General features: G+C 48.5%; 1 protein-coding gene across 1 annotated transcript in view; it reads left to right on the forward strand.

Moving 5' to 3' along the window:
* Window positions 1–235: 235 nt before the first annotated feature.
* LOC140388359 (actin-associated protein FAM107A-like) overlaps window positions 236–16,175 on the forward strand; it is a 359,626-nt gene continuing 343,686 nt past the window's right edge. The window contains exon 1 of the mRNA XM_072472389.1: window positions 236–391. Coding sequence (XP_072328490.1) covers window positions 368–391 — 24 coding nt within the window. The 5' untranslated portion in view covers window positions 236–367. The remainder of the gene's footprint in view (window positions 392–16,175) is intronic.

Here is a 16,175-nt window from a genome sequence, read left to right on the forward strand (position 1 = left end):
ACTTTAGAGGTAAATATTTGTGAAGATCAGAATTGCATTTGCAGTGATTTTTTTTGTTGTTGTTCATTTATTTTGTAAATTGGTCAGACTCTTAAATACTTATTTGGTTTTTCCTTCCGAGGTCTTTGCCATTCTGCTGAACTAGTAAAGCCCTGGTTCTGTGGAAGAAACCAAAGTTGTCAATGTGCCAGAGCTGCGTGTTTTCACATCTCCTGCCTGCCTGCTGCAGTCTGTGCCTCCTCGCATATTGTGCAGGCAGCTTCTCTTACAGAAAGAGAACAGCACAGGGAGCCCAGACAGGAAAGGATATTGTTCAGGGGGAACTGCAGCAGATCCTGAAGAGAGAGGAGTGGGGAGAACCATCAGCATGGGAGCAACTCATGGCAAAAAGGTACAGAGTCTTTTGTTCTTCATCTTAATTTAACAGTTTGCACGATGAAAAGCGGGGTCAGAACTGCTGGCAGCTCATAAAACATTAACAGCTTAGTCCCATATTTTATATGCTGAATGTGAATAATTGCCTGCATTAAAGTTCAGTGCCAGCAGCTAAGAAGAAGTGGCATGTACAAACTGAAAAGGGAGAAATAAGTTATGGGCTTGCATTGCTTAAAGCTCATTCTGTTTAAATAATATGAAGTTTACCATTCAAAATGTACAGGTTTTTTTCCTGATCTATTTATTTCCTCATACTTTTTCTCATTCCCTGGTTTTGTCCCATGTAACAGATTTGGTATAGTTCAACGTATGGTCATCTGAAACAGTGAAGGTTGTGGATATCAAAAAGCTTTGGCTGGAATGTTAATAATCCAACATTGAACCAGAAATTGCAACCCTGATCTTGCAGCATAGGTCTCGCTACAGTAGAGCGTCCCACAATGTTGTGTTTGCTTAAGACAATGAGTAGCTGAACGATAAGGGCAGGAAGAACTTGCTGAGATAGATACAGTCCATTGGGCCAATGGTGAGGATGTCATAGTTGTCCACAGGGTGGACAAAATTGATCAAGATACTATTTAGTATCAAAATCCGGTGACCTTTTCTGGAGTTCTGATGTTGGCTAAGCACAGGATCAGATACTCCAGGATTCACACACACACACACAGCAGGAGTAGACGATTGGGAAAAGTATGATGATTCGTGTAGGTGAAACCATACCTAGCAAAGAATTCATGCCATCAGAGGAAGAGATAGGGATAACTGGCAGAAAGAAAATTCCTGCTACTTTCTTTGTCTCATGCTGCACATAATTCCCGTACCAGCCTCCCCGAACAGGCGCCGGAATGTGGCGACCAGGGGCTTTTCACAGTAGCTTCATTGAAGCCTACTTGTGACAATACGCGATTTTCATTTCATTTGGAAAATCCCAGCCATGATGGTCTTTGACACCATTTCTGAACAGCTGTTCTTCATGTTTAATTGTAAATGGCGAGCCTCGCAAAGGTCATTAATCTATAGTCGAGCATACTTTTGAGGACAACTTTCCCTCAGAAGTCATTAGATAATAATTAGGAATGGCCACCCTTGCTGTTTTCACTTCTCTGGGCTGATTCTAAGGGCCCTGACATCAAACTAGCTGAGATCGATTAATACAGCACACAATAGATTGAACATTTGATCTTCTTGGCAGGTTATATCCATCAGGAAAAATTGAACAGGCTAAGCTCTTTTCTCTAAACAGAAGACAGAAGGCTGAGGTGTAGCCTAATAATGGTCTTTAAGGTTATGAAAGGATTTGATAGGTTACATGTGGAAATGACGTTTACACTTTTGGGTGCAAACAGAACTAGACGCCATAAATATAAGATCATCACTAATAACTCTAATAGGGAATTCAGGGGGAACTTCTTTGCCCATATGGTTAGAATATGGAATCTGCTGCCACAAGAAGAAATTGATTTTACAGGATTCAACACTCCTAGAGTTATGAATTCAGCATATTCCCAGACTCACTGTGAGCAATTCCATGGTTAATCAGCCAATATATTAAAAAAAGTACTCAACCTCTTACATTGCCAAATTGCTGGAACTTCTCGAAGACCATCATATTATGATCTTTAAATGGCAAAAGCACTGTAGATTTGTTGCTGGCAAACTGGTTTAAATCACTGTCTTTCACTTCCGAGATTTGGGTTTAAATAAGGCCCACAACTATGTATAAAATTTCCTTTCTTGGTCAGCTGTAGGGTATCTTAAGTGAAATTAGTTTGGACAGTTTCATTCCAGTTACTAGTGGGCACGGCTCCACAATGTGAAACCAACTGCAGCTTGCCAAATTGGTGTCCTAATTCAGAGAGGCTCCAGTGGTGGCTTTGAGAAACAGAGGCATCACAACTACTGCAGTCTGAGTCTAGGATTACACAACTTGTTATGGCTCGTAAAAGAAGCTTTGCTCCACACATGTGCTATTCGACCTCTGATCTGTACATGTTTGATGCTGACACTGTTTTATTAGCAGGATTGATGTTCCTCATTTTGATGGTTACAAGCATTTAGCAAAAATATACGCTTATTTTTTGATATAAATTAAATTGCATGCTGTTATTTCAACTTCCTCCAAGTGCTCATTGTGGCACTGGTCCAGTAGATATTTGTGTCCTTGTTTTAATTGTATCTTGTGACATTTCTCAGTGTTAACAGTGCTATATAAATCTATCTTGTGCTTGTATGTTGTCTTGTTAATGGTACAGATGCTTTTAACTCCAAAACTATTGAATTTAGGTCTAATTCAATTTGATGAATTAAACCCGAGATATTTAAACCCCCTCGCCTTCCCACCTCATGCCCAACAAGACTGACAAAACGGGGACATAGTTCTGCGTACAACCCAATGGCACACTCACCCCAGACAGTATTTTAAGTCCTGGATCTTGGGAAGATGCAGGCAGTTGCATATTCAGTTCTTGGTGCCCACCCAACCAGGAGCACCAGTAACTCTCCAGGCCCAACAAGGAAACCTCAGGCCTTCCCTGTCCATGGCTTCCCTCCCACATCACCATTGCCTCCAGAACGCCAATTCCTAAACTTACCTTTGCTGGGGACCTTTCCTGGAAGCCCCTGGCAATGGACTCCTGTCATATTTGCCAGCCTGGCACACCATCACCACAAGGCAGATGTGGATCCAGACAGAAGCTAGGCCTAATTCGGTTCAATGAGGCCCAAAACTTAGCTCAGTGAGCAGGGGTGAGCTTGACTCATGCCCATTGGCTCCTCACTTGCCCCTTGCCTTCAGTGAAATAGGGGCATTGAATTCTGTTATTTTAAAAATCAGTCCAACATAACCCAATTAATAATTCTTTAGAATCGTTGGTAATAAATCCAGAAACGAAAATATGTTCTGGAGAAAGAGTAGAGTCGGGATTATTTGCACAACTCTCTCAAAGAACTGGCAAAGACCCGGATGGCTAAATTGTAATATCCCGCACGGGACTTACAGGGGCAGGAATGATTATCTTCCCCGTCGTTCTGGCGGAGTACGAGCTCCCCCACTGAGGGGCAGGAGAACTCATTTGAGCAATGTATAAAAGCATGCCCAGTAAGGCACCGACCAGAAAGAGACCTGGTCGGGATCTACCGGGAATTATATGACCGTAATTGTAAATAAATCAACGTTCTTTATTTTACTCGATGTGGACACCCCTGGAGGGATCTCCTGGCCACGCTGCACCCGAAATGCAGCGCACTAAGGCGCAACATGGCCGGTAAATGACAGGAGACACTGCTCCCGGGATCTACTTAGTTCACCATGCCTCGTGGGATCTAACGCGAGCTCGGGAGCTCACGAAACGTCACGATGTGAAGCCTGCCCATTGTGGGCAGGGTCACGTTTTGGCAAATCTGCATATTAGATCGTGACAACTACTCTCACTTTAATATGCAGTTCTCTGAGGTAACCAAGATAATGGGATCTATCACCTTTCCCTTGGCGACCTCGGACGAGCACATTCAGTACTGGTCTCCACAAACAGGGACCAGACAGAATGGCACTTGTGGGGGTCTCCTAGGGGATTGGAAGCCCCCTGGTGCAGGAACTCTAAGTAGGGTGCAACCCTGGCACTGCTGGTATCAGATGAGCACCCTTACAATGCCAGCCTGACACTTTGGCAGTCCCATCTGGATGTCAGCCTGGCACTGCCATGGTGCCTGTCGTGTTGGGTGTTCTGGTTCACAAACAAGCCAACGATGCTGGCAGTGGTGTAACGCTATTTTATTAACTGTTCAACTATGCTAACATACTGTAAACGTGGGTATAAGCAATACCAGCTTAACTGTGGACCCTTTCCTATCACTAGCTATGGTGAGGCACTCAGCACATGGTGAATGTCTGTAATACAGACTGTGTGCTCTGTGCTCTGAGCTGGCTGCTGCTAGAATGAGCGGGAACTCTCCTGACCCCTGTCTTTATAGTGCTTGTGCTCTCACTGGTGATTGGCTACGGTGTTATGTATGCTGGTTGGTCCTACTGCATGTCCATCAGTGTGTGTATGTGATTGTGCCATAATGTACTGATGTATATTATGACATCCCCCTTTTTTACAAAGAACATGTGCCTATGTGAGAATAAATAAAGTGTAATGAGTGTATCTGACCATGTGTGTGCAGTATTTACATAACTATGTACATGAGGCTAGTCTATATACACGGGAAGGTGCCTGGTGCAGAGAAAAGAAAAACAAGGTGTTACACCAACAACAAAACTATTAACGAATGCTTGAAACAAACGAGTGAAATGCTGAAACAGGATGAAAGAACAAAGCATTGAGTCCAACATTGCAAGGCTCATAAATCACGTCTCTGAGGTGGGCGACGAATTCGGGTTGACCGTCTCAAGGGTGGGTCAGGAGCCACCGGCTGAGGAACAGGCTGGGCCACGGCCAAGTGAGGAGGATGCAGAGTATCCGGATACTGTACAAAGTCCAGGTCGGGGACAACAGGAGGGCATGGCACCGGTGGAGGATCGCGTAGCGAGCGTGGAACCAGATGAAGGGCACGCCGATTGCGGCGGTGAATGGAGCCATCAGGCAGATGAACCAGGAATGAGCGGGGAGCCACCAGCCGAAGAGCCACAGCAGTTGCAGACCAGCCACCCTGCGGAAGGTGGATTTGGACGTTGTCACCTGGCACCAGAGCAGGAAGATCACTCGCTCGGGCATCATGCGCCGCCTTGTGCTGCGCGCGAGACTGTTGCATCCGCTGAAGGACCGGAGCATGGTCGAGGTCTGGGTCGAGGTCTGGACGGTACAGTGGTCCTGAGGGTGCGACCCATCAGCAGCTGGGCTGGTGACAGGCCCGTGGGCAGTGGAGCCGAGCGATAGGCCAGGAAGGCGAGGCAGAAGTCGGATCCTGCATCAGCAGCCTTGCAGGTGAGCCTCTTTACGATGTGGACGCCCTTTTCTGCTTTGCCATTTGACTGGAGGTGCAGGGGACTGGATGTCACGTGTACAAAGTTGTACCTGCTGGCGAAGTTAGACCATTCCTGGCTCGCGCAGCAGGGGCCATTGTCCGACATCATAGTGAGTGGGATGCCGTGATGAGCAAAGGTCTCTTTGCAGGCACGGATAACAGCCGATGACGTGATGTCGTGCAGACGTACAACCTTGAGATAGCTGGAAAAATAATCAACCAAGAGAACACAATCCCTGCCGAGCGCATGGAACAGGTCCACGCCTACCTTAGACCAAGGGGACGTGACCAACTCATGGGGCTGAAGGATCTCCTGTGGTTGGGCCGGCTGGAACCGCTGACAGGTGGGGCAATTGAGCACAGTGTTGGCAATGTCCTAATTTATGCCAGGCCAGTAGACAGCCTCTCGGACCCTCCGTCGGCACTTCTCTACACCGAGATGGCCCTCGTGCAGCTGCTCTAAAACCAGGTGAGGCATGCTGTGTGGGATCACGATGCGGTCCAGCTTCAGGAGGACACCATCAACGACTGCCAGATCGTCTCGAATATAATAGAATTGCGGGCATTGTCCCTTGAGCCATCCGTCAGTCATGTGGCGCATCACACATTGTAGCAGGGGGTCAGCCGCAGTCTCACGGCGAATGTGGGTTCAGCGTTCATCCGTGGCCGGCAGATTGGCGGCCGTGAAGGCCACATGGGCGTTGACTTGGCAAACGAACCCCTCTGGGTCGGGTGGAGTGGTGACTGCCCTGGACAGAGCGCGGCTATGATCAGGGCCTTACCCGGTGTGTACACAAGCTGGAAATCGTATCTCCGGAGCTTGAGCAGAATGCGTTGTAGGCGAGGGGTCATGTCATTGAGGTCTTTTTGGATGATGCCGACCAGCGGGCGATGGCCGGGCTCCAGAGTGAACTGGGGAAGGCCATACACGTAGTCATGGAACTTGTCGACACCGGTCGACAGGCCTTGGCACTCCTTCTCGATCTGCGCATAGCGCTGCTCTTTGGGGTCATGGCCTGTGACGCATAGGCAACAGGGGCCCATGACGAGGCGTTATCTCGTTGCAGGAGCACTGCCCCTATGCCAGATTGGCTAGCGCCTGTTGATATTTTCGTCTCCCTTGCAGGATCGAAAAACGCCAATACCGGGGCGGTGGTCAGCTTGACCTTGAGCTCCTCCCATTCACGCTAGTGGGCGGGAAGCCACTGGAAGTCCGTCTTCTTCCTAACTAGGTTGCGGAGAGCCGTGGTGTGGGAAGCGAGGTTAGTAATGAACTTTCCTAGGAAGTTGACCATTCCTAAGAACCGGAGCACCGCCTTCTTATCCGCCGGCTTCTGCATGGCCGTGATGGCTGCCACCTTGTCCGCATCCGGCCGCACACCCAACCGGGAGGTGTGGTCTCCTAAAAACTTGAGTTCGGTCTGGCCGAAAGAACATTTGGCTCTGTTGAGGCGCAGGCCTTGGTCCCATATTCGCTTAAAAACGCGTTGGAGGCGACTGATATGCTCCATCATGGACCAGATGATGATGTCGTCCACATAGACGCGCACACCCTCGATGCCCTCTATCATCTGCTCCATGATGGAACACTTCAGATGCTGATATGATTCCAAATGGCATTCTATTGTAGCAGTACCTGCCAAATGGGGTGTTGAAAGTACACAGCTTTCTGCTGGACTTATCCAATTGAATCTGCTAGAAGCCCTTTGATGCATCCAGCTTGGTGAATATGTTGGTTCGAGCCATCTCGCACGTGATCTCCTCATGCTTGGGGATAGGGTAATGCTCCCGCATGATGTTACGATTCAAATCCTTCGGGTCGATACAGATCCGGAGCTCGCCGGAAGGCTTCTTTACGCACACCATGGAACTGACCCAGTCGGTTGGTTCCGTCACTCTGGAAAGCACTCCTTGGTCCTGGAGGTCCTGCAGCTGCTGCTTGAGGCGGTCCGCGAGGGGTGCTGGGACTCTGCGACGTGCATGAACCACAGGCGTGGCGTCATCTCGGTGTTGAGTGATGATGGCACTTAGTTGCGCCCTGAAGCCCACATCGTGGAAGTCAGACGTGTCCTCTGGAGAGAGGGAATGTACGCGCTGCACGAGGTTGAGGAGCTTGCACGCCTGTGCACCTAGCAGGGAGTCCTTTGAGGATCCCACGATCTCGAAGGGTAGGGTGACTTTTCATGAGTTCACGTCACCTACAGTTCGAATGACCCGGTGGCGGGGATGACGTTACCATTATAGTCGACCAGTTGGCAATTGGATGGAAGAATTGTTGGTTTGACCCCCAGGGCTTGAAATGCTGACCATGCGAGGAGATTGGTGGAAGCACCAGTGTCCAGACGGAATCTGATCTGGGATCGGTTGACCGTCAGGGTGGCACACCACTCGTCGTCCGGATCAATGCTGTGCACCAACAGCGACTGGTGCTTTCGATTCGGGGACAGCCTGTTCTTGGTTACAACAGCGACTAGTAAAGGCTCCCTGTCCTCGGTGTCACTGGTCTGCATGAAGTCAGGATCGGACTCGGTGAAGGTGGGTTGGATTTCCCGAACATTCCTGCGAGGCTGGTTAAATCGTTGCGAGTTGGCAGGCTGGGCTGCTCGACAGCAGGTCTGCCACAGCGTAGGCACTGTCGCGATTTTGCAGGGCATTGCCGCTTTAAGTGGGTGGAGCCACAGTTGCCGCACGTCATGACATCAGTGCGTTCGTTGCACCACCGCGCATGCACGGTATGGTCTTGCGTGGTGCGGGCCTGCACATCGCGTTCCTCCACGTCACCGTCCCCTCGTTTGGCGCGTAGAAGCGCGGGAGGCCTCAGAAAGCGTGCAAAATGGCCGCCCTCCTCCAGACTGCGGCCCGGGAGGTGTTCGATCATTTGGACCCGTTCCTCCTCATGGGGCCCTTGCCGCGCCGTATGTAGGAGTACCGGCTGGTGGCATTCTCATGCAGGACACAGGTCTCGATGGCAGTCGCTAGGGTTAGTTGCTTAACTTTAAGGAGCTGCTGACGCAGGGTGTCCGACATGACCCCAAAAACAATCTGGTCGCGTATCATGGAGTCAGAGGTGGGCCCGTAGCCGCAGGATTGCGTGAGGATGCGGAGGTGTGTTAAATAGGATTGGAAAGGCTCGTTCCTACCCTGCAAGCGCTGCTGGAACAGGTACCTTTCGAAGCTTTCGTTGACTTCAACACTGAAGTGTGTGTCGAATTTGAGGAGCACCGTCTTGTACTTGGTCTTGGCCTCGTCGTCCGCGAACATCAGGGTGGTAAAGATGTGGATGGCATGTTGCCCAGCCGTGGAGAGAAGAAGGGCTATCTTCCTGGTGTCCGATGCATTCTCCCTGTCCGTGGCCTTGAGGAAAAGCTGGAAGCGCTGTTTAAATATCTTCCAATTTACCCCGAGATTGCCAGCGATGCGGAGCGGCGGCAGCAGGTTGATGTTCTCCATGCTGTAGGATGCTGGAATGCTGAGAAGTTGCAGGTAGGTCTCACAAGTGCTAGATTGCGGCCACTCTTTGTACCATGTTGTGTTGGGCGTTCTGGTTCACAAACAAGCCAACAATGCTGGAAGTGGTGTAACGCTATTTTATTAACTGTTCAACTATGCTAACATACTGTAAACGTGGGTATAAGCAATACCAGCTTAACTGTGGACCCTTTCCTATCACTAGCTATGGTGAGGCACTCAGCACATGGTGAATGTCTGTGATGCAGGCTGTGAGCTCTGTGCTCTGAGCTGGCTGCTGCTAGAATGAGCGGGAACTGTCCTGTCCCCTGGCTTTATAGTGCTTGTGCTCTCACTGGTGATTGGCTGCGGTGTTATGTATGCTGGTTGGTCCTACTGCATGTCCATCAGAGTGTGTATGTGATTGCGCCATAATGTACTGATGTATATTATGACAGTGCCCAGGTGGCACTGCCAGCTGGCAGGGGCATTGCCAGTGTGCCAAGCTGGCATTTTTTTGCATGGCGGTGATTGGCTGGAGGGGGTGTCCTGCGCAGATGAGGGGGGTTGGATGGGGGTGAAGGGGGTCTGGGCACCCCCTCACACTGCATTTGGGCTTGGAGGGGTGAGGGGGTCGCGTCGAGAGCTCGAGAGATTGGGACGCCATTGGAAAATAGCAGCCCGATCTCTCCCTGCACTTGAGGAGTTTCGGTAAGCGGGGCTCCTCAGTACAGGAAAGGGATTAAGTGCAGCCTCGGCCACGCATTCCCCACTAAGGTCTCATATCTAACCCGAGTCATGTTAGATGGATTGTTGTGCTTCCCAGCGCTGCGAACGCCGTGAAACACGCGGCTAAATGCACTCATTATAGGACTCTGTTCCCATTTGGTTAAGTTGTATCTCCCATGTCCTTATTAAACAAATGATCACCTTCTTTATTACATCTTTATTTCAAATTAAAACAGTTATTCTTCTCGGCAGGGGATGAGGCTAGCGATTGTTCAATCCACAATTATTTGTAACAAGAAATCATTGACGTAATTTAGAACAATTTTCAAATGTTTTCCAAGGCACCACAAAAGCCTTTGAGAATTTCCTGACTCATTTCAGTTCTGGGCTGGTCAGAAAATGACAGATGTTCAGAGGCATCCTGTGAAGCAGGCTGTCGAGAGATACACAAAAGTCATGCTGCTTGATTCTCCATGTTTGTTTTGTCCCAGTGGCAAGCCCACAGCTTCTCTTCACTCCTCCCTGTACTGAAAAGACAAAAACAGTAATTCAGTGGGAAACAAAGGCCTGGCCTGTTTCTCGACTCCAATGCAGGAACAGGCACTGAAAACCTTTAACTGGAAGGCAAAATGGGATTTAAATTTAAAGTGAATTGGATAGCCAGGAGGGAGTTAAAGGAAGTAATGGAATCAAAGGTCAGGTGATGTGTGTATATTACTCAAGATTTGTTCCTGTGCTTTGAGGTAATCCAAACCCCATGACTACATCGCTGCTTTTAGCTTCCTCCTACTTAACCATCTTGTTACTGAAAGACGTAAATCCGATGAGACTATGAACAGCACAATAGACCAGGGAAAAGTTAAGGTCAAAACTGAAAGTATTTTTTAATCTCGAAATAAGAATTTAACAATTGAAGAATATTTGTGCTCAGGAACTGTTGACATTTTTTACTCACTGCATCATTCTATTCGCCTACTCTTAAACTTGTCCCACAGTACAAGTTTTAAAATGTTTCATATTCAATGTAATTTCACTGGTACGGAATAATTCATGTATTGAAGTATATTAGCATACCAATCCTATTCTATTATTGTAATAATACTGCTGAAGCATTCATTATTCATCCCAGGTTATCAGGATAGTGCATAAGGTCACTCTCATAAATGTTTTCCTGAGAGATGCTTCTTCAAATTTTTAATTCAAGGCATAATGTGGTGTTCTTTTTCTCCTGTAACTCGGTAGCAGATTTTTACTCTGCCCCCTCCATTATTCTGCCCATTGCTTGGCCCTATCTGTTATCTGCTTTCTTCATTACTCTGCCGGTTATCTGCCCGCTCCTTTATCTGCCTTCTCCATTGTCTGCCCTCTCCATTATCTGCTCTCTCCATTATCTGCCCTCTCCATTATCTGCCCTCTCCATTATCTGCTCTCTCCGTTAGCAGTCCTCTCCATTATCTTCCCTCTCCATTGTCTGCCCTCTCCATTATCTGCTCTCTCCATTATCTGCCGTCTCCATTATCTGCTCTCTCCATTAGCAGTCCTCTCCATTATCTGCTCTCTCCATTATCTGCTGTCTCCATTATCTGCCCTCTCCATTATCTGCTCTCTCCATTAGCAGTCCTCTCCATTATCTGCCCTCTCCATTATCTGCTCTCTCCATTAGCAGTCCTCTCCATTATCTGCCCTCTCCATTAGCAGTCCTCTCCATTATCTGCCCTCTCCATTATCTGCTCTCTCCATTAGCAGTCCTCTCCATTATCTGCCCTCTCCATTATCTGCTCTCTCCATTAGCAGTCCTCTCCATTATCTGCCCTCTCCATTAGCAGTCCTCTCCATTATCTGCCCTCTCCATTATTCTGCCCTCTCCATTATCTGTCTCCTTCATTATCTGCCCTCTCCATTCTCGGCCCTCTCCATTATCTGTCTATTACTCTGCCATCTCCATTATTCTGCCCAGTCCAGTATTCTGCCCTGTCTGTTATTCTGCCCCTCTCCATTACTCTGTCCTCTCCATTACTCTGTCATCTCCATTACTCTGACCTCTCCATTAATCTGCTATCTCCATTGCTCTGCTTCCTCCATTATTCTGCCCTCTCCATTACTCTGCCCTTTCCGCTACTCTGCTCGCTCCATTCTTATGCCTCTCCATTACTCTGCCCTCTTGACTACTCTGCCCTCTCCATTACTCTGCTCCTTCCACTACTCTGCCCTCTCGACTATTCCTCTTCCTCCATTACTCTGCCCTCTTCATTACTCTGCTCTCTCCACTACTCTGCCCTTTCTATTGCTCTGCCTTCTCCATTACTCTGCCCTCTCCATTACTCTGCCTCTCCACTACTCTGCTCTCTCCATTACTTTGCTCTCTCCACTACTCTGCTCTCTCCATCACTCTACCAACTCCACTACTCTGCTCTCTCCATCACTCTACCAACTCCATTACTCTGCCCTCTCCATTATTCTGCTCTCTCTATTACTCTACCAACTCCAATATTCTGCCCTCTCCATTACTCTGCCCTCTCCATTACTCTGCCCTCCATTACTCTGCTCTCCATTACTCTGCGCTCTCCATTACTCTGCCCCCTCCATTACTCTGCTCTCTCCACTACTCTGCCCTCTCCATTACTCTGCTCTCTCCATTACTCTGCCCTCTCCATTACTCTGCTCTCCATTACTCGGCCCTCTCCACTACTCTGCCTCTCCATTACTCTGCCCTCTCCACTACTCTGCCCTCTCGACTATTCCTCTTCCTCCATTACTCTGCTCTCTCCACTACTCTGTCCTCTTGACTACTCTGCTCTCTCCGTTACTCTGCCTCTCCATTACTCTGCCCTCTCCACTGCTCTGCCCTCTCCACTACTCTGCCTCTCCATTACTCTGCTCTCTCCACTACTCTGCTTCTCCATTACTCTGCCCTCTCCATTACTCTGCCCACTCCATTACAAAAATACGGCAATTTTCAGGAACCTTGGATAACGAGAGATATTGTAGGCCTCGTCAAAAAGAAAAAGGAGGCATTTGTCAGGGCTAAAAGGCTGGGAACAGGCGAAGCCTGCGTGGAATATAAGGAAAGTAGGAAGGAACTTAAGCAAGGAGTCAGGAGGGCTAGAAGAGGTCACGAAAAGTCATTGGCAAATAGGGTTAAGGAAAATCCCAAGGCTTTTTACACGTACATAAAAAGCAAGAGGGTAGCCAGGGAAAGGGTTGGCCCACTGAAGGATAGGCAAGGGAATCTATGTGTGGAGCCAGAGGAAATGGGCGAGGTACTAAATGAATACTTTGCATCCGTATTCACCAAAGAGAAGGAATTGGTAGATGTTGAGTCTGGAGAAGGGTGTGTAGATAGCCTGGGTCACATTGTGATCCAAAAAGACGAGGTGTTGGGTGTCTTAAAAAATATTAAGGTAGATAAGTCCCCAGGGCCTGATGGGATCTACCCCAGAATACTGAAGGAGGCTGGAGAGGAAATTGCTGAGGCCTTGACAGAAATCTTTGGATCCTCGCTGTCTTCAGGGGATGTCCCGGAGGACTGGAGAATAGCCAATGTTGTTCCTCTGTTTAAGAAGGGTAGCAAGGATAATCCCGGGAACTACAGGCCGGTGAGCCTTACTTCAGTGGTAGGGAAATTACTGGAGAGAATTCTTCGAGACAGGATCTACTCCCATTTGGAAGCAAATGGACGTATTAGTGAGAGGCAGCACGGTTTTGTGAAGGGGAGGTCGTGTCTCACTAACTTGATAGAGTTTTTCGAGGAGGTCACTCAGATGATTGATGCAGGTAGGGCAGTAGATGTTGTCTATATTGACTTCAGTAAGGCCTTTGACAAGGTCCCTCATGGTAGACTAGTACAAAAGGTGAAGTCACACGGGATCAGGGGTGAGCTGGCAAGGTGGATACAGAACTGGCTAGGCCATAGAAGGCAGAGAGTAGCAATGGAGGGATGCTTTTCTAATTGGAGGGCTGTGACCAGTGGTGTTCCACAGGGATCAGTGCTGGGACCTTTGCTCTTTGTAGTATATATAAATGATTTGGAGGAAAATGTAACTGGCCTGATTAGTAAGTTTGCAGACGACACAAAGGTTGGTGGAATTGCGGATAGCGATGAGGACTGTCGGAGGATACAGCAGGATTTAGATTGTCTGGAGACTTGGGCGGAGAGATGGCAGATGGAGTTTAATCCGGACAAATGTGAGGTAATGCATTTTGGAAGGTCTAATGCAGGTAGGGAATATACAGTGAATGGTAGAACCCTCAAGAGTATTGAAAGTCAAAGAGATCTAGGAGTACAGGTCCACAGGTCATTGAAAGGGGCAACACAGGTGGAGAAGGTAGTCAAGAAGGCATACGGCATGCTTGCCTTCATTGGCCGGGGCATTGAGTATAAGAATTGGCAAGTCATGTTGCAGCTGTATAGAACCTTAGTTAGGCCACACTTGGAGTATAGTGTTCAATTCTGGTCGCCACACTACCAGAAGGATGTGGAGGCTTTAGAGAGGGTGCAGAAGAGTTTTACCAGAATGTTGCCTGGTATGGAGGGCATTAGCTATGAGGAGCGATTGAATAAACTCGGTTTGTTCTCACTGGAACGAAGGAGGTTGAGGGGAGACCTGATAGAGGTATATAAAATTATGAGGGGCATAGACAGAGTGGATAGTCAGAGGCTTTTCCCCAGGGTAGAGGGGTCAATTACTAGGGGGCATAGGTTTAAGGTGAGAGGGGCAAGGTTTAGAGTAGATGTACGAGGCAAGTTTTTTACGCAGAGGGTAGTGGGTGCCTGGAACTCGCTACCGGAGGAGGTAGTGGAAGCAGGGACGATAGGGACATTTAAGGGGCATCTTGACAAATATATGAATAGGATGGGAATAGAAGGATACGGACCCAGGAAGTGTAGAAGATTGTAGTTTAGTCGGGCAGCATGGTCGGCACGGGCTTGGAGGGCCGAAGGGCCTGTTCCTGTGCTGTACATTTCTTTGTTCTTTGTTCTTTGTTATTACTCTGCCGTCCCCATTATTGTGCGCTCTCCATTACTCTGCCCTCTCCACTACTCTGCCCTCTCCATTACTCTGCCCTCTCCATTACTCTGCCCTCCCCATTACTCTGCCCTCTCCATTACTCTGCCCTCTCCATTACTCTGCTCTCTCCATTATTCTGCCCTCTCCATTATTCTGCCCTCTCCATTACTCTGCCCTCTCCATTACTCTGCCCTCCCCATTACTCTGCCCTCTCCATTACTCTGCCCTCTCCATTACTCTGCTCTCTCCATTACTCTGCCCTCTCCATTACTCTGCCCTCTCCATTACTCTGCTCTCTCCATCACTCTGCTCTCTCCATTATTCTGCCCTCTCCATTACTCTGCCCTCTCCATTACTCTGCCCTATCCATTACTCTGCCCTATCCATTACTCTGCCCTCACCATTACTCTACCCTCTCCATTACTCTGCTCTCTCCACTACTCTGCCCTCTTGACTACTCTGCCCTCTCCATTACTCTGCCTTCTCCATTACTCTGCTCTCTCCACTAATCTGCCCTCTGGACTATTCTGCTTCCTCCATTACTCTGCCTCTCCATTACTCTGCCCTCTTGACTACTCTGCCCTCTCCATTACTCTGCCTTCTCCATTACTCTGCTCTCTCCACTAATCTGCCCTCTGGACTACTCTGCTCTCTCCATTACTCTGCCTCTCCATTACTCTGCCCTCTTGACTACTCTGCCCTCTCCATTACTCTGCCTTCTCCATTACTCTGCTCTCTCCACTAATCTGCCCTCTGGACTACTCTGCTCTCTCCATTACTCTGCCTCTCCATTACTCTGCCCTCTCCACTACTCTGCCCTCTCCACTACTCTGCCCTCTCCACTACTCTGCTCTCTCCATTACTCTGCTCTCTACATAGAACATAGAAAGATACAGCACAGTACAGGCCCTTCGGCCCACGATGTTCCACCGACATGGGAAGTCAAAAAAAAAACAAAAGCCATCTAACCTACACGATGCCATTATCATCCATATGCTTATCCAATAAACTTTTAAATGCCCTCAATGTTGGCGAGTTCACTACTGTTGCAGGTAGGGCATTCCACGTCCTCACCACTCTTTGCGTAAAGAACCTACCTCTGACCTCTGTCCTACATCTATTACCCCTCAGTTTAAAGCTATGTCCCCTCGTGCCAGCCATTTCCATCCGTGGGAGAAGGCTCTCACTGTCCACCCTATCTAACCCCCTGATCATTTTGTATGCCTCTATTAAGTCTCCTCTTAACCTTCTTCTCTCTAACGAAAACAACCTCAAGTCCATCAGCCTTTCCTCATAAGATTTTCCCTCCATACCAGGCAACATCCTGGTAAATCTCCTCTGCACCCGCTCCAAAGCTTCCACATCCTTCCTATAATGAGGTGACCAGAACTGTACGCAATACTCCAAATGCGGCCATACCAGAGTTTTGTACAGCTACAACATGACCTCCTGACTCCGGAACTCAATCCCTCTACCAATAAAGGCCAACACTCCATAGGCCTTCTTCACAACCCTATCAACCTGGGTGGCAACTTTCAGGGATCTATGTACCTGGACACCGAGATCCCTCTGCTAATCCACACTTCCAAG

Source organism: Scyliorhinus torazame, chromosome 13, assembly GCF_047496885.1.
Source record: "Scyliorhinus torazame isolate Kashiwa2021f chromosome 13, sScyTor2.1, whole genome shotgun sequence".
NCBI lineage: Eukaryota > Metazoa > Chordata > Chondrichthyes > Carcharhiniformes > Scyliorhinidae > Scyliorhinus > Scyliorhinus torazame.